Genomic DNA, 24,981 nt, shown 5'->3' with positions numbered 1-24,981 from the left:
TTTTCGAGTTTATAGAAGGAAAATGCAAATTCACTTTCATAAATGTTGCAACAATTAACCAATATATCACTCATCGTTTATGAGCATACAAACACCGCCAACACTAATTTAGTGATTTTAGTCTATGCTTTATTTAATTTTCTAGATTGTCGTAATATTTTTACTTCAATAACTAAAAATGATAATTATCAGATTTAATATAGTACTTTGGTACTATAATATTAGTACTTATATAGTAGAGTATTAAACATAAACATATAAATAGAGCTAGCGTGAATCAATTGGTTGACACAAAGAATCTTTGACATGTTTTAACATTATCCTAAGCCTTAAAATTTCTCCCAGACCAACCTGTCTTGTTCATCGAACCCTGCAACATGAAACCCATTTCCAAGAATATTTAAACAAATAAATTAATATATTTAGTTTTATTGTTTGACGTGAAGGACTTCAGTTCACTTTGCAACCCCATTTGATTTAAATTAAGAGCATTTGGTTCTGATTTTTTGGATACGAATCAATAAATTCCAAAAAGACGGGCCTTGAATTTAAGGAAATATAGAAATGGGAAAAAGAAGAAAGTATTAATAAGTGATTCTTTATAAGGAGTATAGTAGTAGTACTAGTGTATTAGATGGGGATTAATGCCGATTTATGTTCTTTCCTTCGTCTAGTTGAAGATGCCAATTGAATAATATATGCATTGAATCAACTACATGTGACAGATGCCAAGAACCACCACCAATTTTTAAAAATATATATTTTCTTGTCTTATCTTTATGGTATCATATAATATGGGATGTTATTTAATTATGCGAGCACACTTCAAATATCACGACATTTAAAATTTATTTAGGAATATTATGTTTTTTTTCTTCTAATTTTAAAAACCAATACACAATGTTACAATATCCTTTTAAATCGTAACGAGGCTAATATTTTAATATATTAATATCGATACATCTTCATATTGTTTGAATGTGACGCGGAACATGTGCTCTCGCCAAATTCTGATTAAAGTAGTATCATTTTAATATTTTGTGTCAAATTCAGATGATCATACGACCACATAGATAGAAACTAAAATTGATGGTTAAAACGTTATATATCAATTAATAAATTCTGAAAATGTTAAAAAAATTTAAGACTACTTAATGTCTCACAGTAATTTCTATTAATCTTTGATTATTAATTTTTCTTTAATGTGGAAATTTAGTGACCACTGCCCACTAGTTAGCTAGGACTACTATGTTGGGTGAAATATGTTTTTATGCGGCATATAATCTAATTTGAGGATCAATATAGCCGCATTCCATATGTAGTTATGTTAAACACTTTTGAAGATAATAGGATACAATTACCATAACTAAGTTTATAGTAATCTATTTTTGCACAATCATATCAAGTAAATGAACAAACTTTGCACCCATAAATTTCACCCAAATTAGATTGGGATACAAACTCATTTCTTTGGATGCCTCTACTTTTTCTACTTAGTTTCTTTCTTTTTGCTCCCCAAAAATCAATTTGCCTTTTTAAATGAAATAAGCGTCAGATTCTGGCGATAATAATTGGTGCCACTTTATGTGATAAATGATTGTTTTGATCAAAACTTATGGTTGCTTTTCTAAGGGGGAAAAAGGTCTATACAAAAATCTTGGCATTTTGGAATATAGTCCATGTGCCCTCCTTGCTATTCAACCATCATATTTTGAATTGTATCAAATTCAATGGAGTATTGTGTAACACATCGAATAATAAAAACTTATTTTTCAAAAAGAAATTTAGAAATAATTATTGATATTTGGAATCGGCATAGATCCTAAAGATGAAACACAATTTTTATTCCAATCTCTACACTCGCACCAAATCCTCCAAGATTTTTATCTAAACAAATCCCAATTATCTTCTTTATCACACTACTATTCTTATACTCTAAGGAGGTGTTTGGTTGCCAAAATTAAATCTCATGATTAAATATGTATCATGTTTGCTTCATAAGATTAAGCCATACAACTTAATCCTAGATGAATAGTCTCATGATAATTAGTCATGGCCTTCTCTCTCCAATTAAAATAATCTCACAACTTAATCTTAGATGGATAGTCTCATGATACTAAGTCATGGCAACCGAACGCCACCTACAAAATACATGTATAAAAACGTGTTTTAAAAAATACCATCGCATGCACAAAGGGCCGGGGTGTTCGGTTTGCAAGATTGTATCTTGAACTAAATTAGTAGTGTGTTTGGTTCATGAGATTCAACCCCATAACTCAATCCTATATGGATAATCATGAGATAATTAATCATAGCTAACCAACCCCTATAACTAAAATAATCTCACAAATCAATCTAAAATTGTATCTTAGTATTATTTTATCTTGAAAATCGAACATCACCTAGGGTTTAAAGAATTGCTCCGATGTAAGAGTTGAAATATGATTATAGCTCAACCTCAATGATTATTACTACTCTTATTACTTATTATCTCATTAATTATCTACTCTTTTTTTTCTGACTTAGCTTATTGAACTTCTTATAAAAATGAAACTTTTGAAATAGGAATTGTTCCAATTTAAGCCTTTTTTCTGATTGCCAAATTGCACAACAAAATGAGACTACACTTTCATTAGGCCCTTTCAGAATCAGGCAAATCTCTCACAAAAAACGACTACTTGCTTCCTGATCTAAATCACTAGAAGAGACGTCCGTTATCCCACTTGAACACGACAGCGACATCGGCAAAAACGACGGCGTTTGAGCAACCGAAGCCCCCTTGCTATTATAAGCTGTTGCCCCATGACTTCTTGCTTTCCTCTTCCTTTGGTACAAACGGCAAACAACCCAATCTCCCACTTGCATCAGTAGCCTCTGCATAACACAAGTAGTACTAAATCTGAAGCCCAATTCAGACAGGAAAATAAATTTCACAAATAAAATGCTTGTATGAACTATTACCTGATTCAAGAATGGTGTCTTGAGAAAGCCCACAAGAGAGAATTCTTGCATAATCCATTTAGTCTTCATCTTCCTATCCTGATAGAAAACAAACGATTTCTTGATTCCAATCACATTATTGCTCCCTGAAGCCACAACTTGCTTGTCTTTGCCGCTTGATTTCCAGTAGCCGCATTTATTCACCAAATTCCTCTTTCTCTTGCAGAAGAAATATCTCTTCTCCTTCAAATCACCTTCACCAAATCAAATTAAACCTTTATTTTTGAAATTTCTCCCCAAATCGGAAAAGGGATCAAGAAAGATATCATTTTGAAGAAGCCCAGCAAACAATATTCTCCCACAAGAATACAGATTTCTCACAACCACCATTCTTGCAAATCAGCAGAGAGAAAAACAAGAACTAACCAGGCAAATCCGATGGATTGAATTGGAAGGCTTCCAGTTCAGGAATGACGTTGGCGAGCAATGGCAGAGACAAAACCTTCCGCTTTAAGTAGTGAAGCAATAGCTCTTCATCGGTGGGGTGAAATCTGAACCCAATTTGAAGTTTCAGAGTCTCCATAGAAGAAGAAGAAAAAGAGGAATCTTTATCTTCTCTCTTGGATTAAACACTGCAGCCAGAGAATTTGAGTGCAGGTTTAAGAGATGGAGAAATTTTTTTGTTGTGGGCTGTCTTGAAACAAATGATGCTGCTCTTTATATAAGAGGAAATGAAGCGGAATTTCTTATTTTTCTTTAATTATACTTTATTCTTTTTAATGATTATTTTACTATTGAGAAATCCTATACTCCACCTCGGACTCAATCGTTGCCATTGACATTTATTGGTAAAATGATTTTTAGAAGGTTAAATCAACACGTCGAAATCATATTTCTACTTGACGTGTAATTAAAAGTGTAAATTCGGTTTTATACGTTAAAAATATTGACTATTGTGAATAATTAAAAAACTACACTAGTACTACTAATATTGATTATCATTTTTTATCTCTCTTTCTCTTTCTCTTTCTCCATTATGTATTTACCTTTCAAGTAACAATATTTCAATTTTTTTTCTCGTTCTACTATTTCATTAGTTTTATGTTGAAATTTGAAAAATTATTAATCATTAGATCGGCGAAGTATTTCATTTTATTTGAAGTTTTTAAAAGAGGTAATAGGCACGTGTAAATCCTGTTCATACTCGGACTCGAACGTCTTGATTGACCATCTATTTCATTTCAATAGTTTGACTTCAAATAGGCGTGTTAAAAACACTAACGACGTTGGTTTATTTATTTGTTTTGAGGGATGATGTTGCTTTAATATTTTAATAAATGTTTCAATTATTTCTGTAGACAGAGAGTTTTTAAGAGTTGACCTTTTTTTATGGAAGTGAAGTGTTTGTAAAGAAGACGGCTTATGCATATTTTAAGATTAAAAATTGTGGAAGTGAAATGTTTATAAGATAAGACGTATTTGATGTGGATTTGGATTCATCTTGACATGTTTCTTTCACCATACACGATCAATATCAAAGAGAAATTCGATGCATCTCCGCCTAAATGGCATCGCTCCATCAATTAAATCTTTTTAGCATAGTATAAAGGCGAAATGCATAAATGAATAAATGATAGAGAATTTATGGAAATGGTATATTTAGGTTTGGGTTTCCGTATAATATATATTTAGGTTTAACTCAGTTTCTATTGTTACTAGGATTGTGGTTTAATGTTTTTGTCCGTACCTATTTGTTCTTTCATTGTAAATAGTATAAGAAAATTATATATTAAACTCTTTGGTTTGATATTCACCCTTAAATGTAGAGAAACATCGCGTCAAACTGGGTAAATGATTAATCGCGTTGTTGTCTTATTATGTTCGCGATTAGTTATGAATTTATTTCCTAACAAAAGAAACATGAGTTACAAATTAATCAAGGAAATGATGCCTAGCTAGAGATGAAAACATATTACAGAAAACCATCCCGGTTCGACAGCATTGTGAAGGATGTTAAATCATGGTACGCAGTGACCCGCTAGGGGGGGGCTTAACCCAGCGCTTGCCAGAAGCCCACCTCTGAAGGCCTAACCGGGCCTAAATCATCATTAATTTATTGATTTGCTTAATGACATTCATGCTCGAATTTTGTGACTAGTACAACAAAGCGAAATTGTGTATGAATGGTTGGAATTGTTTCAACTAATTTATGCCTATTAAATGCTCCTTCAACTAATTTATGTAATTTATATGTGAGAGTTGTGTACGAAATTGTTGGTGATTGTTATCTGTGCAATGAAGCTATGCAGAGATAAAACTACTCTATAGAAGAAATTTTAATTAAGGCTAATAGGGGTAGAATAGGTCCAAAATATATTTAGATGCCTGCTGTTTTGCTAACGGGTTGGGCCTTAAGTCAAAATAACAAAATGCTCTGGTCTGATACTTCCTTATAATATAAGCCCAAATAATGTACAATAAATCTCTACAAATGAATGATTTTCAGGAGAAAGTTTTGAGCTTTAAACCGAAGTGATTATAAATATAATATGTTTTCATGTTATTTTACAGATAAGGGTTGTTTAGAAAAAATCAAATACATACCATATGTTTTGTTTAATACTCCATCCCTCCATGAAAATATGCATCATTTTCTAGATTATGTGTTCACAAAAACTAGAATGAAAACAATGAGTGGTATAGTAAACTCAGTGGCAAAGTAAGAACGTATCTTGGAGGGCTGGACTATGCTTTTTCAGACATAATTAAGACTAGCAATAGAGAGATGGAGATGCCTTTTTTATTTTAATGGGGTGTAAAATTAGTACTACTATTTCACAAATTAAGCATTAAGAAAAAATAGAAAACAACGTCGTTTGTAGTCTTCTTGATAAAAAAAATGTAATTTAGCTTATACTGTAAGAAACCATTCATAATGGAATCATCGTTATCGAATTCAAATGCGTGATCCTTCGACTCTTGAACTCAGATGTCAATTACTCTTGACTAGGTCATCGATAAACTAGTTTTTGGTCGTGCTAATAAAGATTTCCCGCTTCTCAACTCCAAAATTTTACCAAACAGGAATATAATAGTACATGAATTCCCAGTCTAGGTTTGCATAATTCTGCTTACTTAAGAGATAATTACTAATTAACCACAGTTAAAGAGACATTTCATACACTCATGTTTTTCAATTTTGTTCAAATTACACTAATCCAATATATATTTGAGCAATTATTATCCCCAAATAAATTTATCTTCATTAATTTATTGATGGACTTTAGTACGTACAAAGTACTACTCACTCCGTCCCATAATAAGAGTCACATTTTGGCATGTAGGTCCTTCCTATAATAAGAGTCACGTTTCATTTTTAACACAAATGGTAAGTACGCACATCAAATTTCACTTACTTCGCTCACATTCTATTATAAAACCAATATAAAAGTAGACCACATATTCCACTAACTTCTCTAATCTACTATTCTTAATATTTTTCTTAAAACTTATGCTCACGTGAATCCTATTGTAAGAGGCAGTAATTTAAATTAGATTCTCTGTTGTGAGTGAATTTATATTAACTGGATCGGTCCTTTAAAAGTAAATTAAAGCCCAAATATACAAAAATCCTTTAAAGCCTAAAAAGGGAAGAAAAGTCGAGCAATATCAATGGAACTGCCTCATATAACTACAGTAATCCCACTACTCTATTGGTTGTTTCTGCAAGTTCCACGCTTATGTGATGTTTCACTTGACTTTTTTTTTTAAAAATTCTAAAAAACATTCTGCACACTAGGATAATTTGTTGTTCTGTTTTATTGAGTTTGAATTATATAGTTTTCATGTTTTATAATTAAGGAATTAAAAAAAATTATACTACAGTATAATTTTAAAAAAAAAATAGTTGAAATTCGAGCATGCTTTGGTCACCTCGAGAATACATACATACATTAATTGAATAGTTTTATTCCTTTTCTCAAATAATGTATTTCTGTTAAAAATATTTTTAATTAAAATTTTGGTAATCAAAATTTATTATTGTCGCAAAATTAGTACTCTTCCGTTCCGTGTTAGTTGAGTCATTTCATTTTCTGCATTTGTTTTAGAAAAAATAAATAGTTAAAAACTTAAAATGAAGTAAAAAGTAAAGTAATAGAAAGAATAATGTAGACTCAACTACCGCAGGACGGAGTAATTATAAATATGAATAGTAAGTTTCTGATCAAACTTTTTTCAATGATAGTAATTCTTAATTTTAAACGAAGTCCTTTTTGCAACAACTAATTTAACACTTAACTCCAAGTGAAACATATAGGCCTGGAAGCAGAATGTGAGAATGGAAGATGGAGTTTGAATCGGTAGCAGGCATTTTTGCCTTTTTAATTTTTAAAATACTCTTTCAAATATGATTGCTATGACTATGAATAACTTATTCTCATATTTTATGACTATAACTCGTGTTGGGGGGAAAACCGAAATACTTAGCGAAACATATCAAATCTCATGAACATAGAATTGAGAGAAAATTTAATCAAATTTACCCCTACAAATGTTACATTACACAGAGGGGTATGACATAAAACCCGAGTAAGAAAAGAGAGCAAGACTTAGGATTTCCAACAAGAAAATCACTAGACATCACCCAAGTAGTGATACAAATAGAGCACACTATTCTCATTGCTAATCATCCTACCTTGAAAATGTAGAAAAGAAGAATTATGTGCAGAGCAACAAACTACAGACTTCCGTCTAGAAACACACACCCACACTGAGAAACACTAGTTTAATCCCTGATATCAACTATCATACAATGGTGGTGGTGTGAATCTTCATTATTGCTGTATCAACTCAGGAATGAGCTTCAACAAGAATTCCAGCTCCCTTTGTGAGAACTGAGGCTTCGTCCCCTCTACTACACCCTGATCCTCACCCTCCATTACAACGCCCCCGCTCGGCCTCATCATCTTCGACACTGCTTCCGTTATCTCCTTCACCAAATCCACGATGACCCCGTCCACCCCCATCAGATGTTGCATGTACACAGCCTCAGCCACATTACTGAAATCAACACCACCAAATCCTCATCAGTTTTGTTCACATACATGTATCAATCAAAATGTAGCATTTATGTATACTATACTCACTTCAATTTGCCATATGTGAGCAAAGAGAGCTTTAGATCTTTGATTTTCTTGACTGCTGCCGGATTCCTAAAGATGCCCCTCACCTCGGACACAATTCCGTCTAGACCGCCTTCCAAACACAGTTTGATAGCTTCCTCCAAGGAATTTCTTCTTACGTCCTCATAGATCTCGTTCCCTCCATTAGTGAGGAAAAACACCTGCACACACAACAACCATTAGCAATCAAGTTCGCTCGAGCAAGTTGCAACAATATTACAAGAATCAAGTTCGTCCAGCTAGCTTACAGGGTAGGTGTTCTGGAGTTTCCTGATGATTAGAGCAGCATCGGGCTGGAAGGTGGAAAATATAACTGGCCGTTCGTTGGCATGACCAATAATGACTTGCATTATGGTTTGCAACACATCGGTCAGATGCTGGTGCTGATAAACGATGTAGTCGTCGAATTTCAATTCAATGTTGAAACCCAAAGAAGGGTTTACTTTCTCGAACGCCTCCTGCAGAGTGCAGGCATGTTCGTCGGATTGAACAGTCCAATTCACATGTTTTCCATCTTTTGTTTTCTTCAACAACGGTTTCCCCTCCAAACCAAGCTCTCTCTGAGGGCCGTAGGTGAGGAACTCAGACAGTGACAAATCTGTGACTCTCTTCTCATATATTGAACCCTGAAAATGCATAACAATATTTTTATTCAAACATTGTTTCATTGAAAAGATTCACATAATACAATCAAAGATATAAATTAACATTTAGAATTTATATTGAAAACTTACATTTTCCTCAGAGCATATGAAGTTGTCATGGAAAATGACGGGGCAGCCATCCTTTGTCACCTACAAAAACCAGATTTGTATTCTTACTCCCCTGTCTCAATAATCTTGCTTCAAGAGCAAAGACGATAAATAGAATTCCATCCACGCATAACGAAGAAAATCAAGAAAAAGCCACAAAAATTACACCAATCAGTTTCTTGACTAATTAAGAGACCAAATCGTAAAACCTAAACCTAATTTTAGAATTGATCAAATCTAGGACCTGAAATCAAGGAAGAGGAATAATTCAACTGAGAATTAGTAATTGCGAAATGTTTTGTTTCTTTTCGAAACCGTATCTGAGATTGATTAAATCTAGCAGCAGAAAATCAACGGCGTCGAGATCTACGCGGCGACAAAACACCGTTTGAACAGTAGTGACAAAAAAGGGAGGGAAATACAAAATTTAATGAAAATTACTTAAACAGCTCAGGGAAACGGCGAAGGGCGATGGTAACATAAATTTCACCCAATTTGTGAAGAAATGTAGTATGTGTTTTAAAACGACGCCGGAAAACGGCGACGGCGATGGAAACATAAATTTCGCAGAAAATTAAAATTCACAGACGGAAAAAAGGAAATTAGTAAAAAAGGAAAGATGAATGTGTACCTGGACATCAAACTCGATGTAATCAGCGGCGTGTTTTCCAGCAGTATTGAACGAAAGGATCGTATTCTCTTTAACTGCCTTCATCCTCAAATCCGCTGATTGCAACATGTTCATCCCGTTCCCCCTGTGCCCGATCACCAGGAATTTCGGCACCTTAAACGACGTTGCCCTCTCCGTTTCCACACCTTCAATTGCAAACGCAGCGTCTCAGCCAAAATTCCGCCGAAAAAAAAAAAAAAAAATGAAGGTACCTTTGGAGAATCGCGTCGCGTAGAGAGCGAAAGACGCATTGTCGGGGACGCAATCAAGGTTGGGAACGTCGGAGACGTGAACGGCCTTGAGGGCCATTGTGGATGAAGAGAGAGGGAGACGGCGAAGCGAGAGAGGATACAATTGGTATTGTCGAATTTGTTGTGAGGAGAAATGGATTGGACGAGGGCTATTTATGGACCCTACAACCTCAGAATATTCCTTTTTTTCATTGCACAATTCCGTATTATGCGTTTGGATATTCTTCTCTATAATCCTATTCTATTATTCATCACTCCTTCTTTTATTCCATTTTATTAATACCACTATTCATTTTGGTAACTCCAATCCGTTTTGAAATCACACATGTTACAACTGGATGATAATTATCGATTAAATTTAATTATTAATATATTACTTTATTCACCGTCTAAATCAAGCTACTTTATGCTCAAATATAAACTTTAAAATATTAAACAATATTGATTCATATATATTTATAATATTGCTATAATTAGTAAAGCTTTGATAACTATTGCAAGAGGATATGGAGTAGTATTTTTTTTTTCGTTTTTAAAAATATTCTATTTGACTGGATTAAATTTCCATCTAAACTTTTGTTATTTTTTGTGGCTGTATGAATGTGATCTGGAAATGTTATATTTTTATTTATTTATTTCTCAGGATTATACAGAAAAACTCAAGCCCATGACAAATAAATAGATTTGTACAAGCGGATTACGGATATATGCATTTGTAGTGTTCGAGAAGAATTGTGATGGAAAATAAATGACTAGTCAATTTCTCCTGAACATATTAAAATTATAATTTTCAATGTGTAGCAATATTTAATTTCCATCCTCTTCTCAAGTCAAATTGAACAAATTTGAATCAAGTATATACGCGGCCGCGGGTAAAAGTTAAAATCAATGCCACGTCAGTATTCAAGATATACGTATTCAATAAACATCATTTTTATGTACAATGTATTCTGCAAATACACATTAAATCAAATTACATAAAAAAAATCCACTATGACAAATTTGATACATAAAATCATTATAGGAATCTAAATCGCAGTAACAGAATACGTATAATGCAAAAGGCTGAATTAATTTATGAAGTCATAAAATCATTAGTGGGACATGACTGTTATAGTAACATGAATTGAAAGCAAGGTTTATTCTAGATGTTAGAAGGAATATGCCAAAGAATATATCCAAAGAAAAAATATGGGTTGTTAGGTAAATCACAATCTTTAAGCTATGTGTGAAGACTCTAGGATCATCCACCATTAATTAGCACAATCACCGGATATTTAATTTATTTTTATTTTGTGCTCTATTTTCATGCCTTGTAACACCATTGTACATTCATAACGTGTGGGGTAGATTGAGTAAAACACAAAAAAGGCTAGAGATTGTGATTAAGATAATCTCACGTTTAACAAAAACAATTTATATAGATTTAATAGATTAGTATTGGATAGGAATTTGTTGACGAGGTATGACGTGTAACCACGATATGAAGATCATAAAATATGCATTTGAATAAATTCCAATATGGATGAGATTTGAGCATTGATTATGCTACACGTACACTCATTATTAGATCATCAACCATGTCCATCACAATACTATTAATAAATTAATTAATTATTAGCTACACAGCTCCTTCTTCAGCCTATCGGTGGCAATGCGGTGGCGCTTGTCACTAACCACCGCGCCACACCTATTTTATACAGATTCGTTGAATTTTTTTGTTCTTTTTAAAGCACAATAATTATATAGTAGATCTTGATCTAAATATTTAACTGGGATAAGATATTTATAATAAAATAAATAACTGCCGCTGGGCGACATAAAAATTAATTTTGGACTACATGTTAAGACTTGTCAGCCAAATTCTCAAATTAAATTCACTTATAAAGGAATTGATTAATTAAAGAAATCACTCAAAATCAAAATTCGCAATTGAATTATAATCCGATTAACCCATTAACCGAATAGTTAGTAGATTAACAAAAAATAAGAATAATAAAATAATTACTATCTTAATAGATCTTGGAAGGTTAACACTTTAAGTCATCAAGATTAAGATATTTTTGTTTGATATAGAACTCACGAGATTCTTACTATGTGGATTGTGGATTGTAGGTGATGTGGATCCACGCTTTTCAGCCGTATACAAAAGTGGCATAATATGCTGGCAATATAGCAACTAGTCAGCCACCAGTCACCACCTACATACAGCTTTATTCTTAAATTTTACTATATAATAAATAAATAAATAGATTGAGATGTTATTTAGAACACTAGGCTCATTCAATATAGCCGCGTCGCGTGCCACATACATCATCCATAATTTAATTAATCAGTAATTAATTAAGCAATAAAAATGTAGAGACGAACGGAACAAGTTACTAGTATTACGAACCCAAAAAACTAAATCTCTTTTCTAAGCTATAAAAAATCATTCATCATATAAATATTTATTTGTTTATAGGTTCCTAAATAATATTATCGGCTTAATTTTAATTAGTAAGAAAGATGTAATATAAAATTTTCAAAATAAACAACTTCCAAATTAAATCACAATCATTCCTATGATTTCACTTGGATCCACTTGAACTGTTTTTTCATATCCGTGAAAACAACATGATGTGACTAATTTTCCATCCACAAAATAAAGTACTCACACTACTGTATATAATGTAAAAGTACAAAATTACATTAAAGTAGCATAGAAATTAATTACTAAAAAGAAATACTCCATATTGTCATAAAAAATTATGAATTTAGGTCAAATTTGTATGTTTCACTAACCAGAATGAAGAACTATAAAGTTGGATTTATTTGCAATCATCCACCAACATTTTTTTTTTTGTTGAAAGTGTATCTTGTATGTTAGTTATTGAAAAATCAAATGTGATGATCGCCGCTCAATTAAAAACATCAACAATATAGTACTCCCTCCGTCCCCCATTAGCAATCACAGTTTGACCGAACACGGGTTTTAAGAAATATAAAGAAAAGTTGGTTAAAAATGTTAGTGGAATGTGGGACCCACTTTTTTATATTGGTTTTATAATAAAATGTGAGTGAAGTGTGTTAGTGGAATGTGGGATCTACTACCATTTATGGTAAAAATGAAGTGTGACTCTTAATTGAGAACGGAGTGAAATAGAAAAATGTGACTCTTAATCGGGGACGGAGGGAGTATTAGAATATGTGAGTTAAATTATTTACCGTGAAATGATTGCAAAATTTGGTGATATCTCGGTAACAAGTAAAAAAAGCAATGTGGGCCCACATGTTATCGCCCAGCACGATGAATGGGCTTCAATAGCTCCGTGGTCTCTGGAAGCACGTGTATAGATCAAATATTGGGCCCACCTATTCGGCCTTACACGTATGTAGAATTGCTGTTTTACTTTTGTTATTTTAAATGTTATTAAAAATCATAAATATTTTAGTTCATTTTAATTAGAATGTGTTTTCTTGTAGCGGCTGAAATGGTTTCGAGCTATCGTAATTCAATTTTTTTGTTAGTTTTTGAAAAAAATGACCTAACAAATAAGCCCAATGTAAAATGATGTTATTTTCTGGAGCACAAATAATCTGTTTTATAGAAAATCTAATATTTCCTCTTTTCCAAAAGAATATGCACTTTTCAATTGTGTAAACTCTCTTCTTTCTAAAGAGGTTTGACCCATTCCCCATTAATAATACTTTAATTATTTTTTTCTTTCTGACTATCTCTTACTTTAGTAATTTTGCATCAAAGCTCATGTCGAACATAAAGTGCATATTCTTTGGAGATGGAGGCAGTAATATATAGTTCCATGAAGTTTTATTAATTTCTGTACAAAATAACAAGAGTCAAATAATTTTTTTATAATATATACTCTTCAATAAAATGTCTCTTGCTTGTGTTGTAGTACTACTGAATTTCTATAGTACACTGCCTTAGTTTTATAGAAAGAAGGAGTACTAAATTAGCGTAGAAAACTAGAAACATTCATATCTTTGAATTTATCAAAGAAAGGGATGCATGCCGATTAAAAAGAATTTATAAGTAATCAAGTGAAATACTTATATTTAGAGTAATTTTTACAAGTCATTGATCACAATAATTTATCCAAAATAAAATTTTAGATCATCTATTTTTGGAAATGTTGCCTTTTGAACAACGATGCTTTAAATTAATGGAAACAAAAATTCCTCTCTGAGAGACCCACATCTGTCTCAAAATAAGACAAAATTAGCAAATTGATGTGACGAATCAATTCTCTATTCTTCCTCGCGGGAGTAGTACTCCCTCCGTGGCATTAAATATACAATATTTACTTTTTTAGCACGAAATTTTATGTAATGTTGTTTTATGAGTAAATGAAGAGATAGTAAAATAAAAGAGAGAGAAAAGTAGAAAGAATATTGTTTCCATTTTTAAAAACTTTTCATTTTTAATGGGACAAACCGAAAAAGAAAATATTTCATTTCTAATGATACGAGGGAGTATAATCTTTTACTTCAATAACCTTTTATCAAATTGTACTAATTGTCATTAATGTAATTGAACTCTGGAAAATAGGCCATTGGAATTTTGAAAAAATAATCTGTATACTCTCCCTTATAAAAAGATGTAGTTTTGGAGCTTTACATTCGTATACTCGTGCTGTCTTGCACTGAAGAATATTTTATTTAAATAGATAGTAAAAAAAAAATTACATATTCTGCGACATAGATTGTCTTTCTTGCGACTTTGCCTCTCCAGAATAACCTGCGCTGCCCTGTGGGTGGGACATAAATTATCTTCGTTATTATGGATCAAAGTCATGTGTAGATTTTTTCTTCAGACTCTGAAAAGTAAGAGATCGAATTTTGTACTCTAATCATCCAGTATAGTGTGCAACACCTTAGGTGTTCCGAACTGATTGCATAGAATCGTCGAGTGTGTTTGAGTTGATTATAAACTATGTACGATGATTGTTGAATAATTTTGTTTTGATGCAACTTAAGGATTGCAAATTACAATGTCCGTTGGACCAGTTACTAGAAATAGAGCCAAGAATTTCAAGGATAAATTGAATAAATTAGTTCAAGAGGCTTATTAAGATGAAAAATTAAGTCGTCCAAGATCCATTGATTTTACATGCAAGTGAACCAAAGATTAAAGACTAATGAACTTATCTGTGAAGAAAAGAGCCCAATAAAATTAAGATTTTCATTATTTTTGAAAATTACAAGAATTGGTGACTAAGCAATTTGCTTGATTTTTATTAGTTTCATAGTTACTCCTAATAGATTAAGTAGATGAAAACTTGAAAAGATATCCTTCCACCTGTTAGGATTTTCTTTCGAAGTTTATTTCTTTCTAGCTTATTTTGCTTTTAATCTTAGAACTAGTGCCTATCGATGTGGCTCCACATGTCGGATGATTTTTACACATATTTGAACTATATTTTGTGAACTTTATCGCACTTCAGTTTTCTCTCAAATTGTCAATTTATTGATAAATTTATCCAACTTATCAAACGACTCTATCACAATTTATCGGACGGTCCATATATACCATTTGTAGCACCATTCATACAAATCAATACTCCTACATTTTTGCAATGTTATCGACATACAATAATCTCAAACCAGTTCACAATTGCCCCTAAGAAAAATCAAAACGTTACATTATGACTTATGCAAGTTAAACTGGGACACGTCAAGCAAATAATTTGATTTATTAACACCCACGGTAACACAATTAGTATTATCGACGATTTTTCATTAAACCCAGTAATTTACTTGGGGTTATTTTAAATAGAACAAATTTTTTTTAATTCGAGTTTTGTTTTCGTTTAGGTTGCATCATTTGGTGGAAATCTTAATCATAGAAGATAAACACAGTTGCATATCGTTTTCAATGTGGTTAATTAGGTTAAGTCGTTTTCTGTTTTTAAGCAAAAGATTAGGTAAATTTATTTTAGGTTTTAAATAGCAATGTTACTACACTAACATATGAACTCAAAAGCAAATGCAATAAAATCGACTTTCTCTAAACAGAGTGGGAAAAAAAGACAAAAGAAAAACTTTATGATAGTGAATTAGTGATATATACTATGATAGTATCTGATTCTATTATAAATTAGAAGGCATCAAATGATCAATAATCTAGAGGTTTCATGAATGCTTTCTTTATTACTAGAAGGGGCTTTCTTTTTCTATAACAATTTACGTGGAATTTAGGGAAATAATCTGGCCAGATTTGGTATTCCAATAAACCCCGCAATATTTTTAGGCTATCTATGATCATGTCAGAGTCTTGGATTCCTTCTCATCATTATTAATAAGCCCCACAATATTTTTTCCATTTCATTCTTATTATAAGCAATATCAACATCTCTCACGTTTTATACCTCATTCTTATTTTTATTTTATTTATTAAAAGTGTAATTAAATTAAATATGTAATTTAATCAAAATATTGAATATATTGTAATTTAAATCTAATTTTTAAAAATAATGGATATATTTTTAGTTATTAGATTAATATTTAATTATAACAAAAATAAAGGGAAAATTGTAAAAATTAAAAGAATATTGAAATAGAAAAAAAAATTCAAAGTAAGTTAAAATTAAATATGTAGTGACTGGTTTCGAGCCCAACTCTAAATAGTAACATAATACACTCTAAAGTCTAAACCAATTGATAATAGGAGTAATAAGAACATTTGCAGGATAGCTCGCAAGCTATCACTTCAAGAGTGACGCCATCAACCCTAGAATACACTTGCAACATGTTTCGCCATCAACCCATTTCACTGGACATGATGCAAGACTATCAATGCGAATGCTCTAATAATTACTATAATTTTAGTTTTTCAATATTCTAAAGCAACTATGTATAATTTGTCTATCATAAGTATTATAATATCCATTGGCGGATATACATAAGAACAAGGGGTATTACACTCCTCTTTCATAGCATAAGCCATGGTTCGATCCCCATCTGGTGCATTCTCTGGCTATCGATCCCCATCTGGTGCATTCTTTGGCTATTCAGTCCATTGATGTTATATTTATGGTTTTAACTGCCGGTTGAATAATATATGATGTATTTTGTTTTAGTTTAAAATATATAAAACTTTCTCCAAACTAAATAAACTCTTTTTTTATGCAAATGCCTAATAACATCCATTTTATATAATGAAATATTTTCAAGTAATAACACTAAAAATATTTATTTTTATACACAATAAAGGGACTCATTGGGGGAAAAAAGATAATTAAGATAATAAAAGATGTTAAAATTGTCCCACATCGGCTTGGTGATGATCCTAGCTTCTCTATATAAGTGTGGATAAGCCTCCCCTTTATGAGGCCTTTTAAGAGGTGAGTGGCCCATTTCTAATATGGTATCAGAGCAGGGCCCAAGTCGATGATGGTTTATCTCTTTATCTCTTCTCTTGCCTACCCACGTGATGGAAGTCCGATGTGTCATTCCGCTCACACGTGAGGGGGCGTGTTAAAATTGTCCCACATCGGCTTGGTGATGATCCTAGCTTCTCTATATAAGTGTGGATAACCCTCCCCTTTATGAGGCCTTTTAAGGGGTGAGTGGTCCATTTCTAATAAAAGAAAAAAAAAATTCTAAGTTACTGTAATTATTTATCGTAACCCCAATATAAAATTCTTGGATCCGCCACTGATAATAGCGGGATATAATGATAGTTGATGCTTTTTAAGAAATATATATACACGTAACAAACTTGCCAAATAAATTTTTTTATATAATAAACGTGTTTTCTGTGTATTTGTGATAAACGTTGGGCATCAAGTTGTACAAACTTGCCAAATATTATGATTGTTTTTGCTACCTGGAATATTTTATAATTTATTTTACAAACTCATATGGTTATCACAAACACAAAGTGATAGTATGAAACATTTTATACACAAAAAAGATGTCCACGAAACATTTTATGTATCGTTTATAAGGTCGGTCCAACCCAATAAATCATCTAAGAGCAAACACAAATGGAAAGCCCATTTCTCATACTTACCTACAACTACATAGTTACATTTTTTACCAATAAAACGAACTTTACCTTTCGAATTATCTCATTCATTAAAAAAATAAGAGATTTTCTTAATTATATAAAGTGATTTAGCTGGTGCAACAAGGCCATGATTAACAAGTCTTTATAAAGAAAGTCGATCCCAATATTTTATTAATTTTCGATTCACTAATAAGTTTTAAATCGAGTTCAGTATTTGCTTAGGATTGGTTTTCTACATAATATTATTGCATAAATAATCTGTTTTACAACAATAAATAGAACCGACGAAATTTTCTTCTTTAAAAAAACAAGAAGATTTATTTGTTCAGCGGTATATAAAGGGAAATTGAAATATTATCATTACTAGTTCTGGCCCGTGTTTTAAATGGGTTATTAAAGCCCATTTATTAGAATTTAATTGCTGGACTTTTCTATTCAAAGGCATTTATATAGTCTTGATGTGACAGAATTTAGTAATGGAGTTGTGCAGTAGTAGTTGAGTTTGGAAAATTTTATACAATAATTATTAAATACGATCATGCAAATGTAGGTTATATATTTAATGGATAGAATGATAAATATTACTACTAGTATTCATTCTGAAAAGAAGAAATTCAGCTGATTGCAATATAGAGGGTGTACTAATTAATTTGCCAATCTGACAATTTTGACCTACATCTATCTTTGATTCAATAGCAAATGGCTAAGATATGATTTTAATTTTTTTGTCGAATATTTGACTAAGGATGAGGGGAGGCATTCACATACTCCCTCCGTCCCATAAAAGTTGAGACAAAATTTTTGGATATAGAGGTTAAGAATTTATATTAAATAAATAGGAGAGATGAAAAAAGTAAGAAAGATAAGAGAGAGTATAGTAAATGATGGAATAAAAAAAGAGTGATTAGATGTTTTATCTTTTGTTAAAAAAGGAAATGACTCAACTTTGTTGGGACGGACTAAAAAGGAATACGACTCAACTGGGATGGAGGGAGTATTTATTAGCTTTAATTGATTACTTTTATTATGTATTTATCAAAACTTAATCCAATTGCGATTAGAACACGGTGATTTGCTACTAATAAGCTTTCCATATCTGTTTGCATTAGAGTATGATTGAATATTTTAAATATAATATATATATATATATATATATATATATAAAAAACAAAATCAATTAATTTATCAAATAAATACTAGTATTATCTATATATTCTATGGTTATGATTTTGAAATAAAAAATATCTAGGGTTTAATCTATAATTTTATTTTCAAAATTTAATCATTTCTAAAGTTTATAGAATTTTAAGATCTATTTGAAAAAAAAAACAAATCTAATATGTTTCGTAATGCAACAAATCATGTAGTATGTCCTTAAATTAATTTCAATTTTCCATTTATGCGACACAAATAAAAGAGTCCTAAGAAAATAATAAAGGTTACAATAATTTACCTTTAATTTAAGAATGCTTTCTTTTATATCATAAATTATACCAACAATCAAGCTATATTAGAGCATCCGTAATGGTGCATAGGCCAGCCATAGGCCAGCCATTCTCTCCTCTGCCACGTCAGCAACACTAAAAAAACCACCTGCCACGTCAGATTTAGGCCAGCCATAGGCCAGCCGCAATAAAAACAATTCAAAATATACTACATTTACGGAATTAAAATTACGATTAAAATACGGAATTAAATTTAGACACGTGTACGGGAAAATTCATTAATTGCATTTAAAAAAGTTACATAGATTAAAAAAAAAGTACATGCATAATAAAGAAAAAAAACTATCGTCGTGCAGTCCTCCGTGCCCACAACTCTTCAATTATATCCTTTTGGAGTTGAATATGAGCATCCACTTGGCGCATGCTGGCAAATTCCTTGAGTCGGCCGCCTTCATCGAGGGGTACCCCCTGTCGTACACTAGGGGTGGCCGTTCCGTGGCTTGGACCGGCTTCATCGTCACTTGACCCAACTAGTCGGTTGTACGCCTTCGTCTTCGACGATCATGTTGTGCAGGATAATGCAGGCATACATTATCTCGGAAACGCATCCGACATCCCACAAACGCGTTGGGCCCTTGATTGCCGCCCATCGAGACTGGAGCACACCAAATGCGCGCTCCACGTCCTTGCGCGCCGACTCCTGTCGTTGCGCAAAGTAGGCCTTCTTTTCATCACTTGTTTGTCGGATCGTCTTCACAAAGACCGGCCACCGAGGGTATATCCCATCCGCCAAGTAGTAGCCCATATCATGCCGGTTGCCGTTGGCCACGAATGAGACGGCTGGACCGACGCCCTGGCACTTCTCGTTGAAGAGGGGAGACGAGTTCAGGACGTTGAGGTCGTTGTTCGACCCGGCTACCCCAAAATACGCATGCCAGATCCACAGCCGGTAATTAGCTACGGCCTCGAGGATTATTGTGGGGTTCTTTGACTTGTAGCCGGTCGTGTAGGCCCCCTTCCGGGCGGTCGGACAGTTCTTCCACTCCCAATGCATACGATCTATGCTGCCTAACATCCCGGGGAACCCATGCTTCTCCCCGTGCATCTGCATCAAATTCCCGACAATCTTCGGGAGTAGGGCTTCGAAGGTACTGCTCACCGAAAATGCGATCACGCCCCCACAGAACTCCTTCAGACATTTCAGTGGCCGACGACTCACCGATGTGGAGGTACTCATCCCACATGTCTGCCGCGCCTCCGTAGGCCAACTGCCTGATTGCCGCCGTGCACTTTTGGATAGGGGTGTGGCCGGGTCTGCCAGCCGCATCGTGCCTGAAGCGGAAACACATATATTGACGCTCCAATGCCCTAACGATGCGCATAAACAACTCCCTGCGCATTCTGAAACGCCGCCGGAACATGTTGGCGGGAAACCGCGGGTACTCTGCAAAGTAGTCCTCGTACAGCCGCTGATGTGCAGCTACGTGATCCCGATCAATCACCGCTCGGTGGTGGACAACTCGTGGAGGGCGAGGTATCGCCTGCTGTTCCACCATACGCATGTACCGCTCCATCCCGCGGTTCATGTAGGCCTCCATAGCCTCGTTCATCCTCCGTTCGTACTCCTCAGGATCCCCACCACTACCGCTACCGCTACCACCCGCGTGATCCATCGCTCGATGATGCTCTTGAATAGAAAGTTAGAGAGAGAGAAAACTAGTTAAAACAAGTGGTGCAAATGAAAATGAAACGAAAATCGCGTTTATATATGATTTAAAAAAAAAAAAATAAAAAAAATCTGAAAATCGGCGCTGGCCGATCGCTGGCCGATCGGCTAGCGTTTCGGCCAGCGACGAGCGATCGGCGAGCCCACGCCGATCCGCTCGCCGATTTTGCGCTGGCCGACTGCAATGGTTCGGCTAGCCGATCGGCCAGCGCGACAAATTGGCTAGCCGGTCGCTAACCGACCATTGCGGATGCTCTTATACCTGAACCTATCAGGAAACATCTACGCCTAAAAAATGAACTCTGAAGCTTCAACATTATGAAATCTTATTCCATAAACTTAAATTTGAAGCGTTGAACATTAATAGTGCCAATGTTACCATCATAAATTCTGACTATTGACAAATGCTTGCGTGTATCGATAACAATAATATAAATATCATAGAAAGATCTAATGTGAAATTTATGTCAAGAATTTGTGGATGGTAGTAGGAATAATAAAATAGTTACATCATCTTTTACTGCAGTCTATGCACACCCAATTGTCATTTCAGACATTGTTTTACCAATATATCATTATCTTGTGCTTGTGCACCCATCTCAAAGTGCATAAGAGTATTTTTTTTATCTCCAAAATTGAAAGATACTATAATCTACTTTATGCATCCACAGCAAACAAAACCTGCACACTAATCATCAAATTCAGAAACATTCAAAAACTTACTACTACCATGTCAATTTTAAAACGGTTAATTTTTGTTAGGGAGTATAACAAAAAAAACTTACTCCATGATAATTTTTCAAAACCTGCACACTAATCATAAAAATTATCTATAACATGATTTTATGTTAGTAATTTTTATCACCAATTGATTTTTGGAAGATAACCCTATAAATTTCTATTCACTTCTTATTCTAGATACAAAATTTAAGAAAATACATATTTAGAGAGTTAAGTAAAAAAAATTAAGAAAAAAATAAAAAATAAAATAGAACAGAGTAATTGGGTTATTTTTTGGGGAAAAAACTATTTATTTTAAGTGGAATGTACCAAAAATTGACGCAAGAATGGAAAGAATATCAATTTTTTTACATTTAATGCGCCTCATGACTTTATATATAAATAATAAGTATGGGAGTGATGAATTGCTAACTCATTATTTAATTGTTAACTATAATTAATTTAAGGCAATATGATTTTAGAAAATACGTGGTCTACAATTTGCACGTGTAATTTTTGTTTTTATTAATTAAATCGAAAAAGATAAAAAAACTTCAAATTAGGGTTTTGGATGAAAATGTCAATATAGTGTTTCGAAAATATCAACATAATGCTTTGAGAATGTCAACACAATGCTTTAAGAATGTTAACCCATTGCTTATATTGACATTCTACATGTATTATATTGACATATTTTATATAGTATGTTGACATTTCCGCTGTACGAAAAAATTTAAAATTTTTGAATTTTTTTTCAAATTCTGACGTCGGAACATATGCATATAGGATATCGTTAGAATCCTTATAAAGCTATCTTTAATTTGATATATGTTATATGAATTTAATGTTTTGGGATTTCTTTTAAAAGTCAGTTATAATTAATTTTATAGTTAATTGACATTAATACCCCTATTGATATTTTTTGTGCATGATACTAATACTCAAGGGTTGAATGATCTCCACCTTTAATTTAAAAATCTAATGCCTATCATTTAGTTGTAGTTAGCAATTTAGGGATGAGTTAGCAATATAACACATCCCTAATAAGCATGACTATCGATTTAGTGAACATATTCTCCTTGTCCATATCAATAGTTTTAGCAGTGAATCATATAAGTTTTAATAAAAAAAATTAATAAATTAAGATAGATAAAAAATAGTTAAAATATTATTAATAATAAATGAAGCACAATTAAAAAATAGTTAAAATATTATTAATAATAAATGAAGCACAATTAATTAGAGACAAATTCACTAAAAATAATAAACAACTAATTTTATTAATAACCAAAAATAGAAAAATATAACTATTAATTATAGATGTATAAAGTATATTTTGATCTCATAATAATTATACTCCCTCCGTTCCAGTCTAAGTGGGACTTAAATGTCCCAATCTAAGTCAGACGTTTTTTTTTAATAATAATTAACCCACCTTTCCTTTTTACTTTATCCTCTTATCTCTTCTATTTTATTCATCTTTTAATTATTATTTTTCACTTTTTCTTACTTTATTCTCTCCATTATTACACTATTACAATTCAATTTATTAAACAAAATTACCTAAATTTCTATGCCAAAATAGAAGTCTCATTTTTGCTGGGACGAGATAAAATATGACTTATTCTGATATTGAATTGGGATTATATCTTTTAGAATTATTGTTACAAGTGCTCACCAATTCTTACGATTTATTTATTTATATTTTTTTGTTTTGTTTTTTGTTTTTTTTTTTCTCTCGTCAAACTCACTTATTTAAAGCATCTCCAAGGGAAAGGGTAAATGGAAAGGTAAAGAGAAATTACTATCATATTTATTTTTTCTTCAAAAAAAAATTATACTCTAATGGAAAGGGCATATGGGAAGGTATTAGAGCATCAATAACGCCGACGGGCCGGGCCGCAACTCGCGAGTCCCGGCCCGAATTCACCGTTGGAGCTCCTTGCGTCCCGGCCCGGGACGGTCCCGAGGACGCAGTTGCGTTCCGGGGCAGCTCCCGAGTCCCGTTCCGTTCGGCGTTATGCGTTCCCGTGCCGCACCCCATGCGGCCCGTCCCGGCGTTAATTGCGTTCGGGCCGGGCCGCAAGTCCCAACGCATTTTCAAATTTTTTTTTGTTTTTCTATTTATACACTATATTTGCTCCATTGTTAATACTCTTCCACACAAACTCTCACTCTCAATCCTCTAGCATTTCAAGACTTTTTGAGTTCTATGGATTGGTTTAACAGCGACCAACGCCAGATGGACGATTTCGTGAACTCCCAGAACTGGCAAGTGCCACCGACACCCGATCCAGATGCAACGCCTAGTCCCGGGCTGCCTATCAATATGGACATGGAATCGCCAGTTAGCATTGATGAGTACGATATCAGCGATATGGAGCCCGCTCAACGGAGGGGCAAGGGCAAGGGCAAGGTTGCCGATGAGGATGGGCCGAAGAAGTATAGTCCGCAGGAGACAATGTGGCTGGCCAAGAACTATGTCGACGTCTCCGAGGACGCTGTGGTCGGCAACCAGCAAAGCGGCAAAGTGTTCTGGCAGCGGATTGCAGATAAGTACAACGCTGGTCAACCCGAAGGCTTGTTCGAGCGTACCTACGTGAAGCTACGGAAGCATTGGGGTCGGGTGCAGAAGGAGATTAACAAGTGGAATGGCAAGTGGACTAACGTAGTCCGGATGTGGCCGAGCGGGCACAACGAGATGGACCTTGTGGACAAGGCCAAGGCAGATTACTTCGCTGACGGGAAGAAGCACTTCAAGTACTTCGACGTTTGGAAGCTTGTCGAGAAGAGCCCGAAGTACACTGGTGGGGCTGAAGCGGCGGCGAAGAGAACCAAAGTCGCCGCCGGACACTACACTTCGAGCGAAGGAGGTCCGCCAATCGACCTCAACGTGACAGGCGATGACTTCTTCCTCTCATCTCCTGGTACTGAAAGCCGTCCGATGGGCACAAAGGCGGCAAAGAGGAAAGCAAAGGGGAAGGCAACTGCGAGCTACTCCGCTATGCCGCCGCCGCCACCCAATCCTTCCTTGGACAAGATATTAGACTCTATGTCGGATATGAGTATTACGTTGCGGATGGGCTAGCTGACGGAGTTGACATCAAGGGATACCTCGAGAATGTCGGAGTACGAGCTCGAATTGCACCGTGAGATGATCGAATACCTTCGCGCACAAATGAAGAAAAAGTAGTTCTTTTTTCTAGGATTTGTAATTGTCTTTTTTCTAGGTTTGGTAATTTTCTTTTTCTAGTATTGGTAATTTTCTTTTTCTAGGATT

The 24,981-nt window shown here is 33.8% G+C and overlaps 3 protein-coding genes across 3 annotated transcripts; 1 reads left to right on the top strand and 2 right to left on the bottom strand.

The window, feature by feature from the left end:
* Positions 1-2,568: 2,568 nt before the first annotated feature.
* On the bottom strand, positions 2,569-3,641 carry LOC125209398 (NAC domain-containing protein 83-like). Its single transcript, XM_048109006.1, has 3 exons — positions 3,367-3,641; positions 2,962-3,194; positions 2,569-2,874 (listed from the first exon to the last, which is right to left on the bottom strand). The coding sequence occupies exons 1-3, from the start codon at positions 3,521-3,523 to the stop codon at positions 2,662-2,664; spliced, it is 603 nt and encodes a 200-aa protein (XP_047964963.1). The 5' UTR covers positions 3,524-3,641; the 3' UTR covers positions 2,569-2,661.
* Positions 3,642-7,458: 3,817 nt separating this feature from the next.
* LOC125201433 (glycerophosphodiester phosphodiesterase GDPD1, chloroplastic-like) lies at positions 7,459-9,935 on the bottom strand. The gene is made up of 6 exons (XM_048099537.1): positions 9,758-9,935; positions 9,507-9,691; positions 8,858-8,917; positions 8,372-8,749; positions 8,088-8,284; positions 7,459-8,001 (listed from the first exon to the last, which is right to left on the bottom strand). Exons 1-6 carry the CDS (start codon positions 9,852-9,854, stop codon positions 7,776-7,778), a joined length of 1,143 nt encoding a protein of 380 aa, XP_047955494.1. The 5' UTR covers positions 9,855-9,935; the 3' UTR covers positions 7,459-7,775.
* Positions 9,936-23,913: 13,978 nt separating this feature from the next.
* On the top strand, positions 23,914-24,789 carry LOC125198371. Its single transcript, XM_048096726.1, has one exon. It carries the CDS (start codon positions 23,914-23,916, stop codon positions 24,787-24,789), a length of 876 nt encoding a protein of 291 aa, XP_047952683.1.
* The last annotated feature ends 192 nt before the right edge of the window (positions 24,790-24,981 follow it).

The sequence above is a fragment of the Salvia hispanica genome, chromosome 1, assembly GCF_023119035.1.
Source record: "Salvia hispanica cultivar TCC Black 2014 chromosome 1, UniMelb_Shisp_WGS_1.0, whole genome shotgun sequence".
In the NCBI taxonomy this organism is placed as follows: Eukaryota; Viridiplantae; Streptophyta; class Magnoliopsida; order Lamiales; family Lamiaceae; genus Salvia; species Salvia hispanica.
Note: the sequence above shows the minus strand (reverse complement) of the source record. Positions and strands in the feature narration are given on the sequence as shown.

Bases quoted from the DNA above. Each gene is read 5' to 3' on its own strand.
- LOC125201433 (XM_048099537.1), bottom strand. From the start codon at position 9,854: ATGGCCCTCAAGGCCGTTCACGTCTCCGACGTTCCCAACCTTGATTGC. The intron at 8,750-8,857 runs GTAAGTTTTCAA...ATGCATTTTCAG, and splicing joins TCATATGCTCTGAGGAAAAT to GGTTCAATATATGAGAAGAG. The intron at 8,002-8,087 runs GTGAGTATAGTA...TGTTGATTTCAG, and splicing joins CTCACATATGGCAAATTGAA to TAATGTGGCTGAGGCTGTGT.
- LOC125209398 (XM_048109006.1), bottom strand. From the start codon at position 3,523: ATGGAGACTCTGAAACTTCAAATTGGGTTCAGATTTCACCCCACCGAT. The intron at 3,195-3,366 runs GTTAGTTCTTGT...GATTTGGTGAAG, and splicing joins CAATCCATCGGATTTGCCTG to GTGATTTGAAGGAGAAGAGA. The intron at 2,875-2,961 runs GTAATAGTTCAT...TGTGTTATGCAG, and splicing joins AGACACCATTCTTGAATCAG to AGGCTACTGATGCAAGTGGG.
- LOC125198371 (XM_048096726.1), top strand. From the start codon at position 23,914: ATGGATTGGTTTAACAGCGACCAACGCCAGATGGACGATTTCGTGAAC.